At 48.7% G+C, this 26,779-nt stretch overlaps 8 protein-coding genes across 8 annotated transcripts; 7 read left to right on the top strand and 1 right to left on the bottom strand.

The window, feature by feature from the left end:
* Positions 1–208: 208 nt before the first annotated feature.
* On the top strand, positions 209–1,432 carry RhiXN_08210 (Transposon Tf2-1 polyprotein; the record flags this gene model as incomplete). The annotated part of the gene is made up of 1 exon (XM_043328026.1): positions 209–1,432. The coding sequence occupies one exon, from the start codon at positions 209–211 to the stop codon at positions 1,430–1,432; it is 1,224 nt and encodes a 407-aa protein (XP_043183411.1).
* Positions 1,433–1,833: 401 nt separating this feature from the next.
* On the top strand, positions 1,834–4,974 carry RhiXN_08211 (Transposon Tf2-7 polyprotein; the record flags this gene model as incomplete). Its single annotated transcript, XM_043328027.1, has 1 exon — positions 1,834–4,974. The coding sequence occupies one exon, from the start codon at positions 1,834–1,836 to the stop codon at positions 4,972–4,974; it is 3,141 nt and encodes a 1,046-aa protein (XP_043183412.1).
* Positions 4,975–5,911: 937 nt separating this feature from the next.
* On the top strand, positions 5,912–8,073 carry RhiXN_08212 (uncharacterized protein; the record flags this gene model as incomplete). The annotated part of the gene is made up of 5 exons (XM_043328028.1): positions 5,912–6,023; positions 6,118–6,376; positions 6,427–7,382; positions 7,454–7,516; positions 7,568–8,073. 5 exons carry the CDS (start codon positions 5,912–5,914, stop codon positions 8,071–8,073), a joined length of 1,896 nt encoding a protein of 631 aa, XP_043183413.1.
* A 2,346-nt stretch (positions 8,074–10,419) lies between these two features.
* On the bottom strand, positions 10,420–13,241 carry RhiXN_08213 (DEAD (Asp-Glu-Ala-Asp) box polypeptide 58; the record flags this gene model as incomplete). The annotated part of the gene is made up of 4 exons (XM_043328029.1): positions 10,420–11,464; positions 11,517–12,147; positions 12,209–12,728; positions 12,795–13,241. 4 exons carry the CDS (start codon positions 13,239–13,241, stop codon positions 10,420–10,422), a joined length of 2,643 nt encoding a protein of 880 aa, XP_043183414.1.
* A 3,726-nt stretch (positions 13,242–16,967) lies between these two features.
* Positions 16,968–17,824, top strand: RhiXN_08214 (Retrotransposable element Tf2 protein; the record flags this gene model as incomplete). Its single annotated transcript, XM_043328030.1, has 3 exons — positions 16,968–17,112; positions 17,294–17,575; positions 17,628–17,824. The coding sequence occupies 3 exons, from the start codon at positions 16,968–16,970 to the stop codon at positions 17,822–17,824; spliced, it is 624 nt and encodes a 207-aa protein (XP_043183415.1).
* Positions 17,825–19,205: 1,381 nt separating this feature from the next.
* On the top strand, positions 19,206–20,554 carry RhiXN_08215 (Retrotransposon gag protein; the record flags this gene model as incomplete). The annotated part of the gene is made up of 2 exons (XM_043328031.1): positions 19,206–20,284; positions 20,335–20,554. 2 exons carry the CDS (start codon positions 19,206–19,208, stop codon positions 20,552–20,554), a joined length of 1,299 nt encoding a protein of 432 aa, XP_043183416.1.
* Positions 20,555–20,797: 243 nt separating this feature from the next.
* On the top strand, positions 20,798–23,882 carry RhiXN_08216 (Retrotransposable element Tf2 protein; the record flags this gene model as incomplete). Its single annotated transcript, XM_043328032.1, has 6 exons — positions 20,798–21,069; positions 21,138–21,363; positions 21,550–21,837; positions 21,873–23,403; positions 23,502–23,605; positions 23,652–23,882. 6 exons carry the CDS (start codon positions 20,798–20,800, stop codon positions 23,880–23,882), a joined length of 2,652 nt encoding a protein of 883 aa, XP_043183417.1.
* Positions 23,883–24,484: 602 nt separating this feature from the next.
* Positions 24,485–26,770, top strand: RhiXN_08217 (Retrotransposable element Tf2 protein; the record flags this gene model as incomplete). The annotated part of the gene is made up of 4 exons (XM_043328033.1): positions 24,485–24,863; positions 24,899–25,698; positions 25,731–26,139; positions 26,184–26,770. 4 exons carry the CDS (start codon positions 24,485–24,487, stop codon positions 26,768–26,770), a joined length of 2,175 nt encoding a protein of 724 aa, XP_043183418.1.
* Between the last annotated feature and the right edge of the window lie 9 nt (positions 26,771–26,779).

The following is a 26,779-nucleotide window of genomic DNA, read 5'->3' on the forward strand; positions in this document are numbered from 1 at the left end:
TTTACCTACCACACCTCCCAGGCCTCCGGCCCCTTCGCCAGCAGTAGTTAGCAGTAGAGCGCCTTAAGCGCTAGTAGTATAGCCTTAGATAAGTTAGATACATACGTGTGCTTGTAGTAGTACGGCCTTAAGCGCCCGCCTCCACTAGCGAGTACCCACCTTACAGTGGTGTACGACAGCCCAGGAGATCAAAAACCTCCTCCTGGCTATGAATCAGAATCTTTCTCTGGTCATAGGACAAGCGGCTGCCCATCATACAGATATCGGCACCACTCAGGCTACCCTCTCAAACCATGACAGTAGCATTACCAACCTTGACGCCCTGATTGTAAAACTTGGGGCTGATATTGCCAAAATAGGCACCGCTGCTGCTTCTGGTTCCTCCCTTGCCTCGGCTACCAAGGCTCCCAAACTTGCGACGCCAGACAAATTTGATGGGTCTGACAAGAATAAGGCAATCTCTTTCAGAGTTGCTGTATCTCATTATCTCAGGATCTCATATCCTGGCTCAACAGTGGATGAGCAAATCGCTTTCATTATCTCCTGCCTGGATGGCAAGGCCCATGAGTGGCTTGAGCCCTACCTGGAGGAGGACGTTGTAAAAGGGAACCCTGTTTCTTGGCTCCACAATTTGGATGCCTTCTGGCTGCAATTCAATGCACGCTGGAATGTCCAAAATAGGACTGAGAACTTCCGCGCCAAGTTGCGCACCCTTAAGCAAACCAAGGGAGTCCAAGATTATTACAAGGACTTCCAGACCTATTCTCAAGGCCTTGGTTACAACAATCCTTCTCTCAGGGACATGTTCTATGATGGCCTGTCCCACAAAATTAAGGAAACTCTCATGGTTCAAGATTACGACCATGCAGATGCCTCAGTAACTCTTGCAACTCTTGCAGAGAAGGCCCTTAAGGTGGATCAGCGCCTAGAGCAGTTTGCGGCCCAGCACAAGGGTTCCTCCTCCTCTTCAAACCAATCTGGAAGCAAATCCAGCACTTCTACGTCAGCAGCAGCCCAGGGAGCGCCCAGGGATAAACTGTCTGTTGGGGAACAGGTGTATGCGATTGTGGATGGAAAGGCTAAGAAGGGGGTCCTTCAAAAAATTGGCCAAAATGCCAAAGGGATAGCAGTTCCAATTGTTAAGTGGAATGATGGCACCACCATGGACGTTACCTTCAAAACTATCAAGAAGGATAACCACCCAGTCACTGCCACTTCCACTCCTGCTCCCAAGGCTTCCTCCTCCTCCTCTGCGCGCAACTCTGGTCCTTCCCCTATGGACTTAGACTCTGCCTCCTCAAAAGGCAAAAAACCTATTATATGCGCAACATGTGGAGGTAGGGGACACTATGCCAATCAATGCCCCTCAAAATCCTACTCTGGCCATGAGGCCCATATCTCTGAGGATGAGTCGGAAAATGGGGACCTCTGAACACTAATGGGAACAGTGTATCAGAGGGAAATAATGGACATTTAGATAGCTTGGAAATCTTTTCTGTAAATAATATATCTCCTTTAAATATATATTTTCAAGCATCTCGCGTTCAACAAGTTCCCAACCCTAAGGTTACCAAGAAAATGAAGCCCTTCTTTGGATGGGCTATGATTGATTCAGGTGCTTCATCTTGCTTCATACACAAGGACCTAATCAAACAATATGGTATACCTACTACAAAAAAATCTGTACCACGTCGCCTTAAAGTGATTGATGGAAGAGACATTAGTTCTGGTTTGGTAGATTCAGAATGTATATTTACTTTAGAATTAGGTAGTCATAAAGAGGTTCTGAAATGTAACGTAGCTGATATAGGTAAACATAGCATAGTCCTTGGAATGTCCTGGCTCAAGTTACACAACCCTACTATAGATTGGCCTAATAAGCGTATCACTTTTAATTCTCAACATTGTAACAATTCTTGTCTTTCTATTTCTAATTCTATCCTGGGGAATGTCGGTGGGACTTCTAACCACCTTGAAGGCATACCAGAAGACTTAGGAGGTGTCGAGGTGATTGAACCTCTTGAAGGCATCCCTAGGGAAACTGGAGGTACTGTGGATTCTCCACTTGAAAGTATCCCAGTAGAACTGCGCAATTTTGCGGAGGTATTTTCTGAGGACATGAAGGTGACGGAACTGCCGCCGCACCGTCCTTTTGATTTAGGGATTGATTTAATTGATCCTGATAAACCTGTTAAGGCTATGGTATACCCCTTGAAGGCATCTGATGATGAGGAACTTAGAAAACTCCTTAAAGAACAATTGGACAAAGGATTGATTCGCCCATCCAAATCCAAATATGGTTCCCCAGTTCATTTTGTCAACAAGAAAAATGGGAAAAGGCGTATGGTTGTGGATTATAGATCCCTAAATGCAAATACAGTCAAGAATGCGTACCCTCTACCTCTAATACAGTCTCTCATTGAGAAACTAAGGGGCGCAAAATACTTTTCCACCATTGACCTGAAATCTGGATACAACTTGGTCCGGATAAAGGAAGGTGATGAATGGAAGACTGCATTTAAAACCAAATACGGCCTGTTTGAATACCTAGTCATGCCCTTTGGGTTATGCAACGCTCCTGCTGCATTTCAGCACTTCATGAATGAGATATTTAGGGACATATTGGACGTCTATGTAGTAGTATATCTAGACAACATCCTAATATTCTCAGAAAGCAGGGAATTACACACAAAACATCTCCAAGAGGTACTGAAAAGGCTGCAAGACAATGCATGCTACTGTAACTTGGAGAAGTGTAATTTCTATGCATCTGAAGTAGATTACCTTGGTGTCATTGCCAATGGTGAAGGAGTGAAAGCAGATCCCAAGAAAATCACTCAAGCGGTTGATTGGGCAACACCGCGCTCTGTCAAAGGGGTTCAAGAGTTTTTGGGCTTTATAAATTTCTATAGACGCTTCATACATAACTTCTCAAAATTGGCACAACCCTTATACCAACTACTCCAAAAGAATATACCTTGGGAGTGGGGTGAACGCCAAGAAGTGTCTTTTAAAGCTCTTAAACAGGCTCTAATTGAATCCCCTGTCTTAATCCAACCCGATCCATACAAGGAGTTTTTCCTTGAGTGTGACGCCTCTGATTTTGCAACGGGCGCTGTCCTTAATCAAAAGGGCAGTGATGATAAATTACACCCGGTTGCATTCCTATCAAAATCCCTAGCACCTGCTGAAAGAAACTATGATATCTTTGATAAAGAGTTACTAGCAGTAGTAAGGGCTTTAAAGGAATGGCGTCACCTGCTGGAAGGAACAGTAATCCCTGTCAAAATACTGACAGACCATAAAAATCTGGAGTACTTCCAGACAAAAAGGGATCTGAACCAAAGGCAGTTAAGGTGGATGGGATTTTTGGCAGATTACAACTATAGGATTGTGTATAGGCCAGGCGCACAGAATAGAAAAGCAGATATTCTCTCTCGCCGTGAAGACCACAAGTCTGCGGTTAAGGAGGGGGGTGAAACCCCTGTGCTCATAAGCCCAGAGCTTTTTATTGCAGCTATTCAAACAGATAGTGACCTTAATGATCTAATAAGGGACGCTCTGCATGATGATAAAGCTGTACACAAAATCCTTAAATCTTTGGAAGAGGATATACCTGTTAAAGGATGGAAGATTGATAATGGCCTACTTTACTATCATGATCGGATCTATGTCCCCAACAAGCCAGAAATCAGGAAAGCCGTCTTAGAAAGCAGGCATGATAACCCTTCCACTGGGCACCCAGGACAGTTCAGAACCCTAGACCTCCTTTCAAGGGATTACTATTGGTCAGGGATGAAACAGTCTGTAACAAAATATGTCCAAGCATGCGACTCATGCATACGCAGTAAACATTCCAACCGGGCTCCTGAAGGTCTCCTTCAAAACATAGATTTACCCAATAAGCCCTGGGAGGAAATAACGTATGACTTGATTGTAGGACTCCCCACCTCAGAAGGATATGATGCAATATTGACAGTAGTGGACCGCCTATCCAAAATGGTCCATTTTATACCAACGCACTCTGATGCTACTGCTGTTGATGTTGCAAACCTCTTTGTATCCTTTGTGTGGAAGTTACATGGGTTACCCAGGAAAACCATCTCGGACCGAGGCCCCCAGTTCAATGCAAAATTCCTAAGACAGGTCTATAAGCGGCTGGGGATAGAACCACACTTCTCCACTGCATACAGACCCCAAGTTGATGGACAAAGTGAACGCTTAAACCAGTTTGTGGAAATCTACCTACGCCACTATATCAACTATAGGCAAACAGACTGGGTTGCGTCATTACCACTTGCGGAATTTTCATACAATAATGGGAAACACTCAGGTTCCAAACATTCACCCTTCTACATGTGCTATGGTTACAACCCAGACTTTACAGTTGGGAACACCAAGGAAAGCCATGTCCCTCAAGCCGATGACCTAGCAGACTTCCTGAAAGAGATCCAAGCTGAAGCTAAAGCTGCTTTAGAAATTGCTGCAAAACAAAACGCACAATACTATGATCTCAACAGAAGGGAAGCAACCAAGCTGGAAGTTGGTGATAAAGTCTATTTGAGTAGCGCCAACATCAAAACTTCAAGGCCTTCCCATAAGCTAGAACATAAGCGATTGGGGCCCTATAAGGTCTTGGAGAAAATTGGCAGGAACTCCTATAAACTGGATCTCCCTAAATCCATGAAAGTCCACCCTGTCTTCAACATTGCCCTATTACACAAGAAACCAGTAGACGAGTATGACCGTGATCCAGTCCCACTTCCCCCAGTTGTCACAGCTGATGGAGAAGAGGAATATACTGTTGAAAGGATCCTAGACTCCAAGAAAGTGGGTCGGCAAGTCAAATACTTGGTTAAATGGAAAGGGTATGGACCAGAGGATAACACATGGGAGCCCAAGGCCCACTTAGCCAATGCCCCTGAAAAATTGGCTAAGTTTCACCGTGAACATCCAGAGGCAGCTGGACCTTAACGGGGGGGAAGTGTCATGCCCTAGAGGCGTGACCACCTTAGAATCCACTAAGTCGAAGAAATAGTGAATATATGCGCTATTTTCATGGAGATTTATGGATATATGCATCTTTATGTTATTTAGGCGCTGGGCGCGTATTATGTAATCTCATCACATGACCTTTAGTCATGTGATCTTGTTTTCTTATCTCTGGTCATGTGACCTTATCTTTGTTATGATGTTTGTACATGTAATTACTCTTCCCCTTTGCTGTTGAATATATAAGGAGGGTTCTGAGAGCCTTAAGCCTCAGAACTCGACCTCTTATCCCCATCCACACCTACCTACCCTAAGACATACACTTAAGAGTATTGCCTGAGAGCATACCAGTCCCTGTCAAAGGTCTCTTGCCCAGCTGTCTTAACAGCATAGTGCACTCTTACTTAAATTGGTCTTGTCCACCCCTTATCTGGCATTGCCCTTGAGCATTGTTGGATCCCACTAGCTGATAAGTCCTATATTAGGCAATAGCTTGTTGGGCTTTACCTTGTGGTAGTTGTCGGCTCTGACAGAACCGTATGATGAAGTCACAACCACCAATCCAAACACGTCCTCAGGTGGCAAGGGATGTAAACGTAGGCTAACCGGTCGGGCAAAGGCTTGATTTGGTGGAGAGTGGTTGATGGGTGCCTAATACTGTGGGCGCTCTTGAACTTACGTATCTACGCTGATATGCAGTACATAATAAAATATACGCAGTGCTCATTCCCAACTTGTTGCAAGTGAAAAAATCTGCTCCCACCAAAGCTATTAATCACGCATTCACCGCCGGTTTAGCAAGTTGACCCATGATTGTTGATAAGGGGACTTCACGTGACCGCGCTGATCATGTGACTGGGATGTTGTGACACGTGTGTTTTCACATTTTCCTCCCTACCTTGTTCACACTTACTTTGACATGTCTACTGGAATTCCCACACTGATTCAGGAGGTGTATTGCGGGAGCTCACTGACGGCGGAAACAGTGACTCTGGACCCTGAAGCCCCGCGGTCAAAGAAAAGTCAAAATGGTACGTGACTTTCTTGCGTTAAATAATTCATTTATAATGCTCTGACTCTCAACACGTTCTTGCATTTGGTCTGTTGATCTTTACCTCACTTTAGAGGTGATTGTCCGTGCCCTGGATGGTTTTGTTTTTGTGAAGCATAACAAGTTGGTCTATCCCCGGTACCAAGATTCGACTCCTGAATGGTGGGAAGACGTACAGGCCTACGGGTACGTGACAGCGCTTGTGGGCCAGTTCAAGTTCTTTGTCTGGGCCGGGTTTATGGGCAAAGACTACTTGGACAAACATCTGGTTTTCATGTGTATAAAAGACATTGTGGGGATGGTGAAGGAATCAAGCCCTCACTGGCGATCTGGGTAAGTCATTGTGCTAATTTGTCAACTGGATACAACTCATGGTCGGACAGCTTTGAGGAGATTCTGTGGCTGGAGTCAAAGGCCGGATACAGCTATGCGCTGATGGAGCCGGATGCAATCTATGATGAGGTCAGGTGGGCTGAAGTGATTCAAAGCTGGACAAATCTGCCGCCACCTCTAAGCCAGGAAGACCCAATGCTCTGCGAGGTGAACCAAGCCGGGCCACAGCCCAAGTGGTGGAAGGTCAGGGGCGGGAAGAGTACTTGGGAGTGGTTTACCAAACCAATCCGGGACGCAAAGGCAGGCGCTAAACGGAAAACAAACCAAGAGCAGCAAACATCCCGGAAGCGCAAGAAGGGAGGAAAGCAGGCCACACCTTCCCCGTCCAAGAAAAGGGCAATCAGCCAGGATGTCGAGTACAGCCCTGGAAAAGGTGATCAAACTGATGATGATGATGTAACCTTTGATTGCAGCAAGTTGCGGCCGCGTAGATTGTTGGTTTGGTTTGCGGAGAGCCTACCAAGGCTCGATCCCACGGCCGCTAATGAAGATCCCCGGGATGACGAGGCAGAGGGAGCCAAGGTGCAGGCGCAGGGAAGGGAGAAAGGGAAGGAGGTAAGGAAGGATGACAAGGACAGTGACAAGGAGGAAGAAGAGCAAGAAGAGGGGGATGAGAAAGAGGACAAGGACAAGGAGGAAGCAGAGGACACAGAGAACAAGGAAGACAAGGAAGACAAGGAAGACAAGGAAGACAAGGAAGACAAGGAAGACAAGGAAGACAAGGAAGACAAGGAAGACAAGGAAGACAAGGAAGACAAGGAAGACAAGGAAGACAAGGAAGACAAGGAAGACAAGGAAGACAAGGAAGACAAGGAAGACAAGGAAGACGAGGAAGAAAAGGATGTGGGATGGGAGAGAGGGGAGAAGGAAGGCCAAGTTGTGGCCATGGAAGTTGACAAGGCGGACGCCGAGATGGATGCTGAAGGAGAAGACGAAGGCAAGGACGGTAAGTTATTTGCTTATATCTTAGCATATTTAACAATTTTATATTATTTGACACTAATGTTTTAATCAAAGTTGCCATGTCAAGTCCGCCTGGCAAAGCTACTTCCTTCAAGAAAATTCCTGACCCGGAAGCGGGTGAGTCAAATTTGGCAAAGCGTTGAGAACTATAAACTAACGGATTGAAAGCTTCTCCTTTGCGTAAAGCATTGCCTGCCCCCGCGCGATTTGCGCGTACACCTACTCCGGGGCCTGAGCTTACTCCTCCTCCTGTGTCTCCCTCTAATCCGGCACCTTCCCCAGTCTCTGCGCCTCCAGAAACTTTGGGGTCTATCCTCACTCCTGCTCCTGCACTTCCCCTTGCTCCCGTGCCTTCTCTTGTTGCCGCGCCGGCTTGTACGTCTCCGCCTGCGCCATCCCAGGATCCGGCTTCTTCTCTGGCTCCGGCCTCCCCTCCAGCTCCAACTCCGACTCCCGCCCCAGCCCCAACCCCTCCTCCAGCCCTGGCTCCTGCTCCTTCTCCTGCTCCTGCTCCTGCTCCTGCTCCTGCTCCCGCTCCGCTCCGACTCCGGCTCCGGCTCCGGCTCCCACTCCCGCTCCTGCTCCTGGACCGGCGCCTGCGCCTGCGCCGCCATCTCCCATTCTTCCTGCATCTCCCGCCGGTCCCGCGCCCCCTTCTCTTGAGCCTCCCTTGACCGCTGTGTCTTCAGCTTCTGTGCCCGCCGGCACACCACCCCCAACCCCTCCCCCTGCGTCTACGAACGCCTCTGTGCCTGCAACTGTCACTTCAGTTTCAGCACCTATTCCCCCTGCCGGCTCCTTGCTTGATGCACAGTCAGTCCCAGATACATGTGAGTTTGATATGGACAATACGACGGGAAGGCAATAAGGAGCTATTTTCTTGTATATTCTGTTTTTTTTTGTGAATTTTGAGGACTTGTTTTGATATAAAACGGTCCTACATGAACATATATCTATTACATCCTGTTGCGGAAAAAAGCAATCCACATAGCTGAAATTTATCAAACATATGGTAGGCTACAAATATAATGTCATAGATTGGAGAGTACATACATGTCATCATAGTAAGTAAATGAGTAGTTGCCCGTTTTGAAATGACCAGCCTGCTTTAAGCCTTGAAGTCCATCCCACAATGTCCAAGTCAACTTGCTTCATTTTGGTGAATCCAGTCTTGGGAAAGCTCCTGGCGACAAATTTGGTTAACCCAAGTGATAAGTATAATGACTGAAAAATGCGGAGTACGCGCTAAGGCTAAGAGCCACCTGGAATAGCGGGACCGTCAGAAACTAATTGTTGGTCGTGAGTAATTTTCTCAGACGTGTAACCCACTTCCCTCCTCAGGATTTTTCATCAGGGAGCTTTTCCCAATACATATTGGTGGTATTGGGGTGTCAACTGTTGGTTGATTAACCATCATTATCTTTCTGCCGTGGCCAATAATGGAAGATACTGTGCTATGACCAATAAGCGCTTTAGACCGGTTGGGTATCGGAGTCAAAAATGGATAAGGGTTATCTGTATCAGTCGATAGAAACTATAAATGAATATCCTGAGATGTATTTGGCGGTCTACACTGTCCTGCGCAAGACCTTATGAGTTGGTATGAAAGACAATAGAGCCTTTGCATGTACCCAACTTGTTGTTTTGAGGCTTTGTTTTATCAGCAAGTGCTTTATGTGAGCTACAAGAGAATGATGGCTTTCTCCAAATGTCTAATTGTTTATTGAGGAATAAAACGTTGCTTTCTATGTTGAAGATGAGCCACATAAATGTACTACTGACAAACATACGGGCAATACTAGGGGCACCTCCCATTATAGCCCTGGTCCTTCCAATTGCGTGTTGCTGCATATAACCTTCCAGAGTCATAAAAGGTTGGATATAAATACATAAGTTTTCTGTTTATGATACGTTCATAATTTTCTCATATGCTGACGCTATCACTTTCTGATTGGGATATCACAAAATCCCCTATGTTGCTGCTTAGAATCTGGGGTCTTGTAAAAGAAATGCTCAACAAATCTTTCACACGTAAATGGCAGAAGTTTACAGAGTTGATGAAACCACTAGTAGTGAGCCCAATGCGTGAAGATTGATACAATAAAGGATTGCCCATTATGATAGGGTTTTAGCCTGTTGTTTTGCGTAAGTCATACACCATCCCCTGTGGTACTGGCTCACTTGATGAGCTACTAAACTAGTACAAAACCAACCCAAGTGTAAACTAAATATCATAAAGCGTCTACAACTCAAAGTCTTATTCCTGGTTTGAAGATAAATAATATTGTTTCAAACGGAGTAGGGTATTTTGAACAAGCAATGACTGAGTTCAAGAAGTCAAAGATCATATCAATCAAAGGCTGGTGTATCAAGTGTAATCATGACACTTTAGCTACAGGTCTGGGCTACGAGTCAGCTGGGCCTGTTATCATGAAGAACAAAAAGGCTTCCACGCACTACCACCAATATGAGGGTATTACATTAGTGATCACCAGCGCAAATTAACCTAGGGTTGCAAATCATCCAAGGCCCTCCTTTCAATGGTCCTACTTGTTGCGCAGATTTAGGCACGTTGCTGACCCCGGTTGACCACTGTCCTGGACACGGTCACATGACCAGTACAAGTGGTTGCATGCTGGCCCAAGCCCAAATTTGGGGGGTAGCAGGTGTAATCATGGGTTGTCAGCAGAGGAATAATAGGGCTCTATGGCTTAGTGGTCAAGCTGGTTCAATTCCGGCTAGTTCTATTTTCCTCTGTTTATGACACTTGGTAGAACTTGGAAGGACACCAGTTCTATTCCCACCACGGGAAAAACTTTTCACAGGGGCGCCGCCCACCCAAAAAAGGGGGGCAGTGTCCTGGACACGGTCACATGACCAGTACAAGTGGTTGCATGCTGGCCCAAGCCCAAATTTGGGGGGTAGCAGGTGTAATCATGGGTTGTCAGCAGAGGAATAATAGGGCTCTATGGCTTAGTGGTCAAGCTGGTTCAATTCCGGCTAGTTCTATTTTCCTCTGTTTATGACAACCACAAGTGGTTCTTGCCCGTGCCTATGGGTAACCAAGCCCAGTGTGCTGAGACATATTGTCTAGCGTCTTGAACCATCTGCGCTTGACTTGACTCAGGAAGGGCTAGCTGCATGGTGCAAAACTCAACCACCACTCCCAAATTCAAAACACCTTGTTGCCTTTCAAGGTTCCCGGTGCTGCCTTGAATGAGCGGAAAAAGATGAGCCACGGTGGCATCCCACTTGCTGAGATCAGCAGGAAACAAGTAGTACAATTCAAATGCTCTTGTGAGATTCTCCATGCTGGTGAAGAAGTCATGCGTTACTCCAGCAAGCTTGTTGCTGCCAAGTTGGCACCAAGACTCACGCGCTTGTGAGCGGTTAGGAGCCTTGTTCATGATCTGGATTGGATAATTGCTGATAATGTCCCAAAGCATATTCTTGAACGGTGAAGCGCTCTCTTGCTCTGCCTGATCTTCTTCTTCTGATGAGTACGTATCCTGATCTTGAGCATAATCGGGACCAGCAAGCGGGTTTGCTGTGTCATGGGTACTCCGGATCGTAACTAGTCTCTGCTTGTTTGATATTGGAGCCGCGCTTGAATTCTGTGCGCCGCTTTCCCAAGGGCAAGGGTCTTCATTGCGCGGTCGCTTTTGGAGATTCACTCCCACAATCTTGTTGAAAGCCATGATACTGCTCAACGATTGACCTTGAGGCCCAAGTAAGTAGAGAATGATTGCCTGGTCAAGAACTCGCTGCCTAGAAACACGCGGCTGTTTGTTTTTCTCAAAATGAATCTTGGGGAGAAACAGGGCGCCCAGCTTACGCGTGGGAACCAATTTGTTTCCCCTCATTTCTTTAACGCAGGCTGCATCATGAACCTGGTCCCAAGTCCCCCCAGAGGCTGGACGGTTCACCAGTGTATTCATCATGTATTCCATGATGATGAGCAATGTCCCAGCCACGGCAAGCTGGTTGAGGGTAAACGTACGCCGAGCGTCCATCCATTGGCACATAACGCTTTTCATGGACGCAAGCCGGCAACGTTTCCAGTGCCTACCAACAGATGAGTATTACTTCCACAGGGATGAGCAGAATACGTGCTTACCAGAACACATCACGGTCTAAAACATAGACACACCTCCGGAGCAGCTCATCCGGTATTCTCAAATGACAGGTGGGATAGCTCTCATACTCTACACAGGTCTCAATACGTAAGGCTACACCATGGTTGCAAGCCAAGTTCTCAAAGCTAGACATCAACCCGTTGATATGCGTGCTGAGCTCTTGATCCCATGACTCAAGCATTTGGATGGCGCTGGTTCGCTGTGCGTTCTGAGCTAGCGCAATGTTGTAGGTATTGCTTTTGTCGGTGGTGTAGATTTGCGCATAAGTGATACCGGTGTCTCCTGCTAGCCTACGGGGGATGGTCAAGCAACCGCCAGCAAGGGCGTTCAAGTGGGCAACTTTGTCCTTCTGGTAATGATTTCCTTGACCGCTAACAAGCTCTTCACAGCTTTCAAATGCTAAGCCGGTATAGTGTTGAAATAGAAGGGAGTGCATATCCACATCCGCAAAGGTACACTCCAATGGATTGTCCGGATTTGGCAAGATGGTGATCCGGGTGGCAATGTTGATGAACCACATACCAGGCTCAAATAGAGTGGTATTGAAATGGCTGAGTATACCTTCGACAGCTTTCACCCTTGGGCTTTCTTGATCAACCTCAATTTCAACATCTGGAGACCATGTAAGCTTTGTTAGTGAGCAAATGGGACTCTGATAGCTATTCATGCATACCTTCATCATCACCCGTAGGCTCATTAAGCACCGTCACGGGGGGGACCTCTGGAGGGGGATGAACGCTGCACTCCCAATTCTTCACTCCTCTGAGCTTGTAGGACAAGAAAAAGTACCTGGCCCAGCGCAGCTTCTCAGTCTCCTGGATCATGGCTCTGGCGCAATCCAACCAATCCTGAATGTACTCGACATGAATGTCTCGACCAGTTTGCTGCGCCACGCCTCCACGCATGTCTTGACTCTTGCCTTGCTGGTTTTGATACTCTTTTCGCTTGGACTTGTGGCTTTGACTTCTGAACTTCTCGTCCTCATAGGTGCCAGGCCATTCTCGTACTAAATCCTCCAGGAGGGTTTGAAGAGCTGCTGGATGAAACGCCAAGTCGTAGAGCTGAGCCATTTGGGAGTCACCCAGGTACATGTTGTTACCGGTTGATCCCAAAAGCGGGAAGTGCAAGCGGAACATTCCATTATCTCCCAAATCCAAGAATCGAATGTTGGGCACTTTGTGTATATGCATTTCCTAAATCAAAGCAAAACATAGTGAGTGGTATGCTAATGATAATGAGTGTATGTGGGGATTGCTTACTAAAGTATGGTCATCCATCAATACTTTGACTGGCCCAATGTGGAGGTCAGAGGTAAGAGTATACGATTTGCTTCTCATCATGTAATACTTGACAGTCTTGAGAGTGGGTACAGGAATCAAAGGCATGTTTCTTGGAACAACGCCAATCATTGAGTCAACATCCGCAAGTTGATGTACAGTTTGGTTATTCAGCGGGCGGCAATTGTTGAAGGTAATTTGAGCACGTCGCAGCCTCCTTGACTCCGGATCATAGAAATGACTACACAAGCCAAACGCATCTCGGAGCTCAGGCGTTGACTCACGGTCCAAGCAAAGCCAAATTGCCAGCCACTCCCTAAGCGTCACCAGCTTGATCTTGGGTAAGTTCTTGTCAATCTGCTCCCTTTTATCAGTTTCAAAGGTTGCCTTGTCCTTGGTATAGTTTGGAGATGAATAGCGCAAAGACATGGTTGAGAAAAGCAGAAGGTACAAAGATCAAGAGGAGAGAAGTTGGTTTCAAGGTAAAACCCGTTAGTTAGATGGTCTTCTGTGAGCTTCAGAGTACTTATAATCAGTCAAACTAAAATCAGATGAACGACTGCACAAATAATGTTATTGGTCAAAAGGAATTTACCAAGACTGATTGTCATATCCACGGCCTCAGGTACAAACATAAGAGCAGTCAGCCATGCGAAATCCTGATTGATTAAACCATGATACCGTATCACCTGTTGCCATGAAATACATGGCAAATCTCATGTCAAACCAAGATCAGCATTGATTGCATGTCCCCGCACTGCTGATCACATGTTGCATCAAGGTTGTGTGATTGCTCATAATGGTCTGCGCATGGATATCATTTACCAGGGTTGGGTGTGTCTGTCTTGCGTTTCTGTACTCAATAGGCTGTGTTTCACTACCGGACTGCGGAACTTGACAAAAGAGACTGTTTAATTTGAGCTGCCATAGTGCCTGTTCTAGAATGTGCCTGTCAAATGTTGGCACCAGCGGTGCGCCACAACCCTTAAGACCAGTACCTTAGGTCTTGACGCAAGCCTTTCAACAATGGAACTATTGAACCCAATATTGCACTTTTTTCTGCAAGCACTGCTGATAAAGTATTTGCGTGCAAGCGTCCAGCATGACGTGAGCAGCATTTCTCCAATTGTGGAAAGGTGAGTAACAAAGTTAGGAAGGAAACATTGGATCTTAATAAGGTGACAAACCTTATTCCGCCACATGATAGAATTGATTAAAAACAAAATGAATTCTTGAAACCGACAATTGAGTGAACATCCACGGTTGTTGTTCATCAAGCCTTCAAAAGAAAAGAACATATTTTATACAAGATTCTAAGGCACGGGGAATTGTTCCAAGATGATCCAAGCCTTGCACTGAAACTTAATTTACCCCCGCATTTATCTTAGCTCAAACAATCTGCAATCTGACTGTCATCAGTTAATTTTGGCTGTGGGGGTTCCCACTTGAGAGAATCAAATGTAGATACAGACAGCCAAAGATTGAATACGGCTGAGATGCCTAATATGGGTAATGCCTTAGCTGAAAACTGCTTCCTTTAACGGTATTGATTGGTGTTGTAGACACACTCAATACCAGGGAATTTATTCCCATTTTCTCGATTTTAAACGAAGGCAAACGGACAACATTTTTGATCACGTGACTTTGGCGCTTATATCATACGCTAAGCGCCAAGCCACGTCCCCTTCCGCGCTTACCTCAGCACTCAGCACACGTAGCCATCTCCACCTGGTGACATCACTATGACACGTCAGTGACACGTATGCATGAGTAAGGCCAACTGCGGAGCGGGGTTCTTATTGGTTATAGTATTGCATATATTGTATTTGTAAATAGTTCACCTCTGTAATATATAAGGAGGCCAACCAACCATGGTAACACCCAGGTCGATTACCTCTTGTTGCATCCCATACTGTACAAGGGCCTTACAGCCCAGCAACCCCACTTAGTCACTCAGTCTACACCGCCTTAAGCGGCTTCTGCGTTGTACTTACATAGCTTGCCATTGCCCGTACGGCCTTGGTCATCGTAGTATAGCTGGTTGTCGTCGTAGGATAGCTTGCCACCGCCTTAAGCGGTTTTTACTTAGATACACCCGGCCGCAAGCGCCCTCCTCCTCGACGTCCTTACAGACGTCTAGGACACTAGGTAATCAACCTTAAGTCGGTTGCAAACCGTGCCCACCAAGCACTCCCACTCAGATCCAACAAACAAGAAGGCCCCCTGTACTAGCACGAGGGAAATCAGGTGATTGGACTCGCCTTTTGCTGTCAATAATCAAACCAGCGTCGGTCCCACCTAGTACCAAATTGCTACAAGGCAGACGGGTTCTAATTGTCCGCGTACCAACGGTCACCGCACCTTTTGTCAGCGGAACTAGTCAGCAGATCCACCCGCTTGCAGAAAACCCGTCCCACATCACGCCCGTACACGGCAGTTGATTGGTTGATAGGGACTGTCCAACGCTAGGCGGTTGACGCAAGTTCTTAGCGCCAGTACAATAAAGCAACCCATAAGTCCTGATATAGGCACCCCCTCTCCCATATTGCCCATCATTACTTCCCGCACCCCTCTTGCGCTTCCTCCCGCGCTTCCCAGCGCACCGCTTCCCACCAAGGCCGCTCTTATCCCCATGAGATGGCAACCCACTCCCGGAGCTCCGCTCGTCCCTTGTCCCCTCTCAATCAAGGAGAGCTGGGACCCACTCTTCCGGCAACTGCCAATGAGTCATCAAGCCTTGAACCTGAGGTTTACGGGGAAATCTCCCTTGGACAAGCAATCTCCCTTATCCTGGGATTGCAAAATCAAATCCTCCAACTTGAGCGGGAACTCAAAGAAACAAAAGAAGCAGCAAAGGAAGCCCAAGACTGGATGGGCGCAGTTGATCAAACCCTCACTTGCATCAAGGCTAGGGGTGGAGCCCCCACACACCAGAAGACCGGAAACCTCCGGCAGTCAAGGCCACGCCCAGGCCCCTACCCAAAACCGACACTTTTCCAGCGCCTAGTGCGCCCCTCGTCTCCTGGGCCGTCCCCTCCAAAGCTCCCCCCGCCTTCGCGCAACCAACTCCCGTCCGAGCTCCCCTGCAAGTCCATACTCCCCCTCCACCTTTGCCTATCCGCCTCTGTTCCCCCCAAGTCCCACAACCAGCGGCCCCTGTAGCCGCTTATCAAACCCCTGTCAAGGTAGACCACCCTGACGCCTATACAGGGAAAATAGGGAACAAAGCCCGCCAATGGCTCACGCGGATGTTGGCATGGGTACGTCTAAACCAGAGGATGTTCCCAACCGATCAGGAGGTCCTGTCATTCCTCCTTATGAATATGAAGGACGTGGCAGGAGCCTGGGCCCACCCCATCTTGACCAACTAGGGTCCCACAGGGCCCTAATCCAATTGGTCGACAACTTCAGGACGGAGTTCTTGGCCGCATTTGGTAACCCGGATGCTACGCAAGCCGCTGAGCGGCAGATCACCCACCTCACTCAGACAGGCACCTGTGCTGAGTATATCACAAAATTCAGGACCATCGCCATGGACCTGGATTGGAACGACGCCGCCCTCTGTGGGCAATTTGCATGAGGCCTCCACTGGGAGGTCAGCCGCCTCATCGCCACCCAAGAGCGGCGCCCAACTACCCTCCTGGAGCTGCAGAACGCAGCCCTGGTCATTGACAACGCCCTCCGCGAGGAGCGTGCCAGCCACCCGCCTAAGGGTAGTAAGTCTGGAACTTCCTCCACCCCCAATAGGGGGGCAAGTACCGGCCAACAGGCCACAAGACCAGGACGCCTCTCCAGCAATCCCAATTTTGTCTCCGAGGAGGAACGGAACCGCCGCAGGGCCAAAGGCCTCTGCATCAAATGCGGTAAGGCAGGCCATAAATTTGCGGAATGCCGCACTGGCTGGAAAGCCACACCCAAGGAGGAAGGTGTCAAGAAGGAAGCCGCCAAGATCGGCGAAGAATCTGGACCCAAATCGGGAAAAGACTAAGGGTACCTGCTGCCGCGCGCAAGGACCCTAAGGACTCTGGTTGTGTTGAAATTTGTAATATATCTAGAAGCTCGAATAGAATCTCACCCCTCTTCACAATTCCAATCACACCAGAAAGAAAAGCGGAACAATTAGAAGTCCTGATTGATTCAGGCGCCACCTCCTTCATGCACCCACGAACCGCGGAATCACTCCGCCTCCCACTCATAGATCTCCCCCTACCCTGCACCGTCACTATGCTCAATGGGTCGAGCCCCCAGGCTGGTAAAATCTGGAAGAAGGCTAACCTAACCTTCTCCTTTGATGGCAAACGTATGACTGAGACCTTCCTCATTTGTAACACAGGGTCTCACGCCGCCATCTTAGGGTTAAAATGGTTGGATGCCCACAATCCGGAAATTGACTGGAATTCCTGCACACTGTCCTTCCCCACACACCACCAGAACACATGGCTATTGCTGAAGAGGAGGAAGCTGACAAGACCCACTTAAAGGAGTACCTCCCAAATACCACCCATACGCCAAGGTATTCGGGGAAGAAGAATTTAATAAGCTTCCCCCTCACCGACACTACGACATAGGGATTGAACTTACCAAAGAAGGCCCCCTAAACTTGCCCCTATATAGCATGACCAATGCTGAGTCTGCCACACTCAAGGACTGGCTCAGGGACAGACTCAAGGCCGGAAAGATCCGCCCCAGCAAATTGTCAATAAGTTCCCCCGTTATGTTTGTGCCCAAAAAGGATGGCTCCCGTCGACTTGTGGTAGACTATCGTTGCCTGAACAACCGGACACAAAGAAGAATGTCTACCCGTTACCCGCCCAGATGACCTCATGGCCCAACTCCGTGGTGCCAAGGTCTTCACCAAACTAGACCTAAGGTGGGGTTACAATAACGTCCGTGTTAAAGAAGGTGACAAATGGAAGACGGCCTTCCAAACCAAGTACGGCCTCTACAAATCCCTGGTCATGACTTTTGGTCTGACAAACGCTCCTGCCGCTTTCCAGCACTTCATGACATGAACTATTCAAGGATTTACTGGACATATGCGTCATCATTTACCTCGATGACATCCTAATTTATTCTAAGGATGACGCATCTCACACGGAGCATGTCTGTTGTAGACACACTTGATACCAGGGAATCTATTCCCTTTTCTCGAATTTAAACAAAAGCAAACGGACAACATTTTCGATCACGTGACCTCGGCGATATCATACGCTAAGCGCCGAGCCACGTCCCCTTCGCGCTTACCTCAGCATACGTAGCCACCTCCACCTGATGACATCACTATGACACGTCAGTGACACGTATGCATGAGTAAGGCCGACTGCAGAGCGGGGTTCTTATTGGATTAGATATTTGATATGATGTATTTGTAATTAGTCACTCTGTAGAATATATAAGGAGGCCAACCGACCATGGTAACACCCAGGTCAATTACCTCTTGTCGCATCCCCATTACTGTACAAGGGCCTTAAGCCCAGTACCCACTTAGCTACTTAGTCACACCGCCTTAAGCGGCTTTCTTGCTGTAGTTACATAGCTGGCCATCGCCTTACGGCCTTGGTCATCGTAGTATAACTGGTCGTCGCCGTAGGATAGCTTGCTGCCGCCTTACGCGGTCTTCTACTTAGATACATCCGGCCGCAAGAGCCTTCCTCCTCGACGTCCTTACAGACGTCTAGGACACTAGGTAATCAACCTTACGTCGGTTGCAAAACCGTTCTGAACACCCACTACTAAGACTCAACCCCGGAGAAGAATACCTGTACTAGCACGACCGAAATCACGTGATGGGGCCACCTTGCGGGAGATAATAATCAAAACTCCCCCACCCCCACGTAGTAGGAAATTGCTATAAGGCAGGATATTCCTATCCCCCGCATACCACACGGTTGCCGCACCTTTTGCCAGCGGAGCCAGACAGCAGATACACCCGCTTGCAGAGACTAGGTACTACATCACGCCGCCCACGGCAGTGATTAGTTACACTTACTGTTCAACGCTAGGTTGTTTGACGCAGGCTCTTAGCGTACTACGCAATAAAGCGTCATAAGTCCCCACCCCCACGTAGTAGGAAATTGCTATAAGGCAGGATATTCCTATCCCCCGCATACCACACGGTTGCCGCACCTTTTGCCAGCGGAGCCAGACAGCAGATACACCCGCTTGCAGAGACTAGGTACTACATCACGCCCGCCCACGGCAGTGATTAGTTACACTTACTGTTCAACGCTAGGTTGTTTGACGCAGGCTCTTAGCGTACTACGCAATAAAGCGCTCATAAGTCCTGACACAGGCATCTACTAGTACCCCTATCCCACCATTACTTCCCGTACTCCCACTCGCTTGTCCTTGCGGGCATCCTCCCACGCTGGCCGCTCCTATCCCCCACCTACCATGGCAACCCGCTCCCGGACTTCCTCTCAAGCCCAGTCCCCTTTCGATCCGAGAGACCTGGGACCCCGACTTCCGACAACCGCCCCTATCGAACTTGGGGAAGTCTCCCTTGAGCGGGTTACCCGCCTCCTCCTTGGACTCCTCAGCCAAGTCGAGAACCTCAAAAGGAAGCTCGAGGAAGTCAAAGAAACTGGGATCGAAACCCAAACCAACGTCGAGAACATATCTCAAACCGTCGATGTTGTCAAGGATGGGCTTCAAAGCCTCCAGCTCCATGGTCCAAGGACCCCAGAAACCAAGCCCCCGGTTGTGGAAGCAACGCCACAACCCCTACCAAAAACCGAGCCTATTGGATTGGTTAGTGGCCCCTCCTTCTGGCCCAAGCAACCAAAAGGGCTTCCCAGCTTTGCCCAGCCAGCCCCCCAGAGGGCCATACCCCCGCGAGTCCCTTCTCCCCCTCCATCTCCGCGTCTCCGATCCCCCATCGGAGCATCTGCCCCTCTCCCTCCGGCTCCAGTTGCCGCCTATCCAGCCCCGGTCAAAGTAGACCACCCAGATGCCTATACAGGCAAGATTGGGAGTGAAGCCAAGCAATGGCTCACAAGGATGCTGGCATGGACCCGGCTCAATGCGCGTATGTTTCCCATGGACCAAGAAGTCCTGTCCTTCCTCCTAATGAATATGAAGGATTCTGCGGGAGCATGGGCGCACCCTCACCTTGACCAGCTTGGGTCACACCGGGCTATCATCCAAACGGTCAAGGGATTCAAATTGGAGTTCCTGGCAGCATTCGGCGACCCTGACGCCACAAGGGCCGCCGAGCGGAAGATCACCACCCTTACCCAGTCCGGCACATGCGCGGACTACATCACAAAGTTCAGAACCTTAGCCATGGAACTGGACTGGAACGACGCGGCCCTCCAAGGCCAGTTTGCCCGCGGCCTCCACTGGGAGGTCAGCCGCCAAATTGCTACCCGCAAACATCGCCCCCGAACACTCCTCGAGCTGCAAAACGCAGCACTTGTTATTGACAACGCTCTCCAAGAAGAGCGTGCTAGCCACCCGCCAAGGGATAATAAGTCTAGCAAGCAACCCAACCCCGCAAGGGGAACGAGTACGGCCAATCAAGTACCGGTTCGAAGAAACTCTCCGACGACCCCAATTTCGTGTCGGAGGAGGAAAGGAATCGCCGCCGCGCCGCTGGCGCCTGCATCAAGTGCGGCAAAATGGGCCACAAGTTCGCGGAATGCCGCACGGGCTGGAAGGCTACCCCTACTGAGGACAAAGGGAAAGCCAAGGAAACCGCCAAGATTGGCGAAGACTCCGAGTACCAATCGGGAAAAGAGTAAGGGTACCTGCTGCCGCGCGCAAGGACCCCAAGGACTCTGGTTTTGTCTCGGAAATATGTAATATATCAAATAGCCACAATAGAATCTCCCCCCTCTTCACTATTTCCATCAAACCAGAGAAACAAGCGGATCACTTAGAAGTCCTGATAGACTCAGGCGCCACCTCATCCTTCTTACACCCCCGTACAGCGGAACTACTCCCGCCTCCCTCTAATAGACCTCCCACAACCCCGTACTGTTACTATGCTCGATGGATCGAGCCCCCAGGCTGGAAAGATTTGGAAGAAGGTCCACCTAACCTTCCTATTTGATGGCAAACGCATGACGGAAACCTTCCTGATTTGCAATACTGGATCACACGCTGCCATCCTAGGAATTAAATGGTTAGAGAATCATAATCCCGAAATCGATTGGAACTCGCGCACCCTCTCATTCCCTCACACGCCCCCGGAACACATAGCCATTGCTGAAGAGGAGGAAGCTGACAAGACACCCCTTGAAGGAGTACCCTCCAAGTACCCCTGAACTCCCCCCTTTATAGCATGACTGATGCCGAATCCGCTACACTCAAGGACTGGCTCAGGGACAAGCTCAAGGCTGGGAAATCCGACCCAGTAAATCACCAATCAGCTCCCGGTTATGTTCGTGCCCAAAAAGGATGGTTCCTGTTGACTCGTAGTAGACTATCGTCGCCTGAACAACTGGACAAAGAAGAACGTTTACCCGCTACCCGTCCAGATGACCTCATGGCCCAGCTTTGCGGTGCCAAGGTCTTCACCAAGCTAGACCTAAGATGGGGTTACAATAACGTCCGTTAAAGAAGGTGACGAATGGAAACGGCTTTCTGCACCAATATGGCCTATACGAATCCCTGGTTATGACCTTTGGCTTGACTAATGCTCCCGCGGCCTTCCAACACTTCATGAACGAACTGTTCAAGGATTTTGGATGTATGCGTCATCATCTACCTTGATGATATCCTAATCTACTCAAAGGATGACGCAACCCATACCCAGCACGTCCATGAAGTCCTACGACGCTTAATGGAGAACCAATTGTTCTGTAAGGCATCCAAGTGTACATTCCACGTCACATCAGTGGAGTATTTAGGAATAATTGTATTGGATAAGGGATTCAGCCTGGATAAGCTCAAAATCCAGGCAGTCCAAGAATGGCCTACGCCCACCAAAGTCAAGGAAGTACAATCGTTCCTAGGCTTTGCCAATTTCCTGCGCCGCTTTGTTGCCAATTTTAGTCACATAGCCCGGCCACTGCACAACCTGGTGAAGAAAGATACGCCATGGAAATGGGAAACTAGGGAACAGGAAGCCTTCCAAACTTGAAGGATGCCATCACTAGTGCCCCGGTACTCTGCCATGCCAACCCTGCCAAACCATACTTTCTCGAAACAGATGCCTCTGGCGCAGCACTGGGCTCTATACTAAGCCAACGCCAAGAGGATGGTCGCCTACATCCCCTAGGTTTCTTGTCAGAATCATTCAAAGGTGCCAAACAGAACTACAACACCCACAACAAGGAACTCCTTGCGATCATCCGCTCCTTTGAATATTGGCGAATCTTCCTGGAAGGAACGGTCCACCCCATAACGGTATTCACCAATCACAGGAACTTAGAGTACTGGAAAGAATCCCAAACCTTCAACCGTCGTCATGCAAGGTGGCACCTTTTACTAGCTGGCTACAATTTCCAAATAGTCTATTGCCCTGGCAAGCAGTCTGGCAAACCAGATGCCCTGTCCCGCCGCGCCGACCACGCCAATATTCCGCCTGCCGACCAAACAATGCTGCCCGACCCCGTCTTTGCCAACTTGGCACTAGTTCTACCAGAAAAAGAGCTACAAAGGCGTATCAAGTCAAGCCTGGACCAGGACGAGTCCCTGGAAGAGATTCTCCAATTCTTACAAAACAAGTCCAAGGCACCACCCTCCATCAAACGCGCGTTCAAGGATTATGAAATGGAGGCTGGACTGTTGTTTTATCAAGGACGGATTGTAGTACCGGACGTAGGGACCTTGAGGACGGATCTGCTCAATATCTTCCACGATAGTCCGTTGGCGGGCCATCCAGGCAGACAAAGGACTCTAGAACTAGTATCCAGAACTTACTACTGGCCCGGCATCCGTGCAGATACATACTGGCACGTTGACTCATGTGAAACCTGTCAACGGATTCGGAAACCCAAGTACGCGTCGATCCCGCCTCAGCCTTTAGAACTCCCATCACGCCCGTGGCAACATGTGTCATACGACATGATAGTAGACCTACCCAAAGACGGAAACTGTGATTCTATCCTGGTCATTGTGGATAGTTTTACTAAGTATGTGATCCTAGTAGAGTGCTCCAAGAAGCTCAAGGCCCCGGAACTTGCAGATCTATTTCTACGCCATGTGTGGAAGCATTACGGCATGCCGGAGAAGACAATATCAGACCGCGGACGGGTTTTTAATAACAAATTCCTGAAGGCGCTGTACCAACGCCTGGGGATAGACCCCCACTTCTCTTTGGCCTACCATCCTCAAAGCAACGGGCAAACAGAACGCGTGAACCCCACGGTGGAACACTTTTTACGGGCGTACTCAGGGGTAAACCAGAAAGACTGGGTCAAGTGGCTACCAATGGCGGAATTTGCCTACAACAACGCGGTACACAGCTCAACAGGCAAATCTCCCTTCAAAGCACTTTACGGCTGGGAACCTTCCTTGACTCCAAGTAACGTCCCAACGGATGTCCCCAAGGCAGATAATCTGGCAACTCAAATGGAGGAACAATGGCGGGAAATAGAGGCGGCACTCCGGCAATCAAAGACACGCATGGTAGCCGGAGAAGCAGGTAAACCACTTGAATTCGAAATCGGGAAGAAGCCTGGCTGGACGCCAAGAATGTGAAGCTGAAGACCCTTAGTCCAAAGCTAACTGAACAACGCCTAGGCCCCTTCAAGGTAACCGAGAAAATCTCCGACAGGGCTTACCGCTTGGAACTTCCGCCAACCATGCGGATCCATAACGTTTTCTATGTGGGACTCTTATCTAAGGTCAAGAGGGACAAAAAGCGCACCTTTGAAAATCGCCCCCCTCCAGTCACCGTGGACGGGGAAGGAATACAAAGTGGAAGGGATAACGGACATGGAAGAACGGAACGGAAAATGGTTCTTCAGAGTCAAATGGAAGGGCTACGGACCAGAAGATAACACGTGGGAGCCCCAGGAGAACCTCAAAAATGCGGGGAAAATTTTGAAAAAATACAAAGAAGAAATGAGAAAGAAGGCCCTCGGCGCTGCCAAGGCCCTTAGAGGGGGGGCAGTGTCGTAGACACACTTGATACCAGGGAATTTATTCCCATTTTCTCGAATTTAAACAAAAGCAAACGGACAACATTTTCGATCACGTGACCTCGGCGCTTATATCATACGCTAAGCGCCGAGCCACGTCCCCTTCCGCGCTTACCTCAGCATACGTAGCCACCTCCACCTGATGACATCACTATGACACGTCAGTGACACGTATGCATGAGTAAGGCTGACTGCGGAGCGGGGTTCTTATTGGATTAGATATTTGATATGATGTATTTGTAATTAGTCACTCTGTAGAATATATAAGGAGGCCAACCGACCATGGTAACACCCAGGTCGATTACCTCTTGTCGCATCCCCATTACTGTACAAGGGCCTTAAGCCCAGTAACCCACTTAGCTACTTAGTCCACACCGCCTTAAGCGGCTTTCTTGCTGTAGTTACATAGCTGGCCATCGCCCTTACGGCCTTGGTCATCGTAGTATAACTGGTCGTCGCCGTAGGATAGCTTGCTGCCGCCTTACGCGGTCTTCTACTTAGATACATCCGGCCGCAAGCGCCTTCCTCCTCGACGTCCTTACAGACGTCTAGGACAATGTCCACAAGGTTCTGAAAAGGCTAATGGATAACCAGTTGTTTTGCAAAGCGTCAAAGTGTACCTTCCACGTCACATCAGTGGAATACCTTGGGATAATTGTCTTGGACAAAGGCTTTAGTCTGGATAAACTCAAAATCCAGGCAGTTCAAGAATGGCCTACGCCCACCAAGGTTAAAGAGGTACAATCCTTCCTTGGATTTGCCAACTTCCTCCGCCAATTCGTTGCCAACTTTAGCCACATGGCCAGACCGCTACACAACCTGGTCAAGAAAGATACGGCTTGGAATTGGGGTCCTAAAGAACAAGAAGCTTTCCAGGGGTTAAAGGATGCTATTACCAATGCCCCAGTCCTATGCCACGCCAACCCTGCAAAACCTTATTTCCTGGAAACAGACGCCTCAGGTGCGGCCTTAGGGTCTATACTCAGCCAACGCCAGGAAGACAGACGTTACACCCCTTAGGATTCCTGTCAGAATCGTTCAAGGGAGCGGAACAAAACTATGATACCCACAACAAGGAACTATTGGCTATCATACGATCCTTTGAACACTGGCGTATATTCCTGGAAGGAACTGCACACCCAATCACCGTGTTTACCGATCACCGCAATCTGGAGTACTGGAAGGAGTCAAGAACCTTCAACCGTCGCCACACACAATGGCACCTTCTACTAGCCGGATACAACTTCCAGATCGTCTATTGCCCCGGGAAACAATCAGGGAAACCGGATGCACTTTCACGCCGCCCAGATCACGCCAACATCCCTCCAACCAACCAAACCATGCTCCCAGATCCTGTCTTTGCCAACGTTGCGCTAGTCTTGCCAGAAAAGGAATTACAACGCCAGATCAAGCGATCCCTAGACCAAGACAAGTCCTTGGAAGAAATCCTCCAATTCCTCCAAAATGAATCAAAGGCACCACCTTCCATCAAACGGGCATTCAAGGATTATGAAATGGAAGCCAGGTTGTTATTCTACCAAGGACAAATTGTAGTACCAGATGTAGGCACCCTAAGGACGGACTTACTACGGATATTCCACAATAGCCCCTTAGCTGGACATCCTGGTAGACAACAAACCTTGGAATTGGTCTCGCGCAACTACTACTGGCCTGGCATCCGTGCAGACACTTATTGGCACGTGGACTCCTGTGAAACATGTCAACAAATTAGGAAGCCCAAGTATGCGTCTATCCCACCTCAGCCCCTAGAACTCCCGACTAGACCCTGGCAACACGTTTCTTACAACATGATCGTGGACTTACCAAGGACGGAAACCACAACTCAATCCTGGTCATAGTAGACAGCTTCACCAAGTATGGGGTTTTTGTCAAATGCTCCAAGAAGCTAAAGGCACCTGAGCTAGCGGAGTTGTTCCTGGAACACATATGGAAACGCCACGGCATGCCGGAGAAAACTATATCCGATAGAGGGAGGGTCTTCAACAATAAATTCCTGCGGGCCCTGTACAAACGCCTTGGCATTGACCCACACTTCTCATCGGCATATCACCCCCAGAGCAACGGACAAACAGAACGAGTCAACCCTTCTATCAAACACTTCCTCAGGGCTTATTCAGGGGTCAATCAACGGGACTGGACTAAATGGCTCCCTATGGCGGAGTTCGCATACAACAATGCCGTACACAGTAGCACGGTAAAACCCCCTTCAAAGCGCTGTATGGATGGGAACCTACCTTAACCCCATCCAACGTACCTACAGACGTCCCGGAAGCAGATGATCTTGCCCAAACAATGGAAGTTCAATGGAAGGAGGTGGAAGCCGCCCTCCGGCAATCTAAGCAACGAATGACAGCCGGAGAAGATGGAAGCCCAATTGAATTCGAAATTGGCAAAGAAGCCTGGTTGGACGCCAAGAATATTAACCTTAAAACACTAAGTCCCAAACTAACGGAACAACGTCTGGGACCCTTTAAGGTTATTGAAAAAATCTCCGACCAAGCTTACCGCTTGGAACTTCCCCCAACCATGCGGATCCACAACGTCTTCTATGTGGGACTCTTATCCAAGGTCAAGAGGGATAAGAAGCGTACCTTTGAAAGTCGTCCCCCTCCAGTCACCGTGGACGGGGAAGAAGAATACAAAGTAGAGGGGATAACAGACATGGAGGAAAGGAACGGAGAATGGTTCTTCAGAGTCAAATGGAAGGGCTACGGACCAGAAGAGAACACGTGGGAGCCCCGGGAAAACCTCAAAAATGCGGGGAAAATTTTGAGAAAATATGAAGAAGAAATGAGAAAAAAGGCCCTTGGCGCTGCCAAGGCCCTTAGAGGGGGGGCAGTGTTGTAGACACACTCG

The sequence above is a fragment of the Rhizoctonia solani genome, chromosome 10 (genome assembly GCF_016906535.1).
Source record: "Rhizoctonia solani chromosome 10, complete sequence".
NCBI classification, from domain to species: domain Eukaryota; kingdom Fungi; phylum Basidiomycota; class Agaricomycetes; order Cantharellales; family Ceratobasidiaceae; genus Rhizoctonia; species Rhizoctonia solani.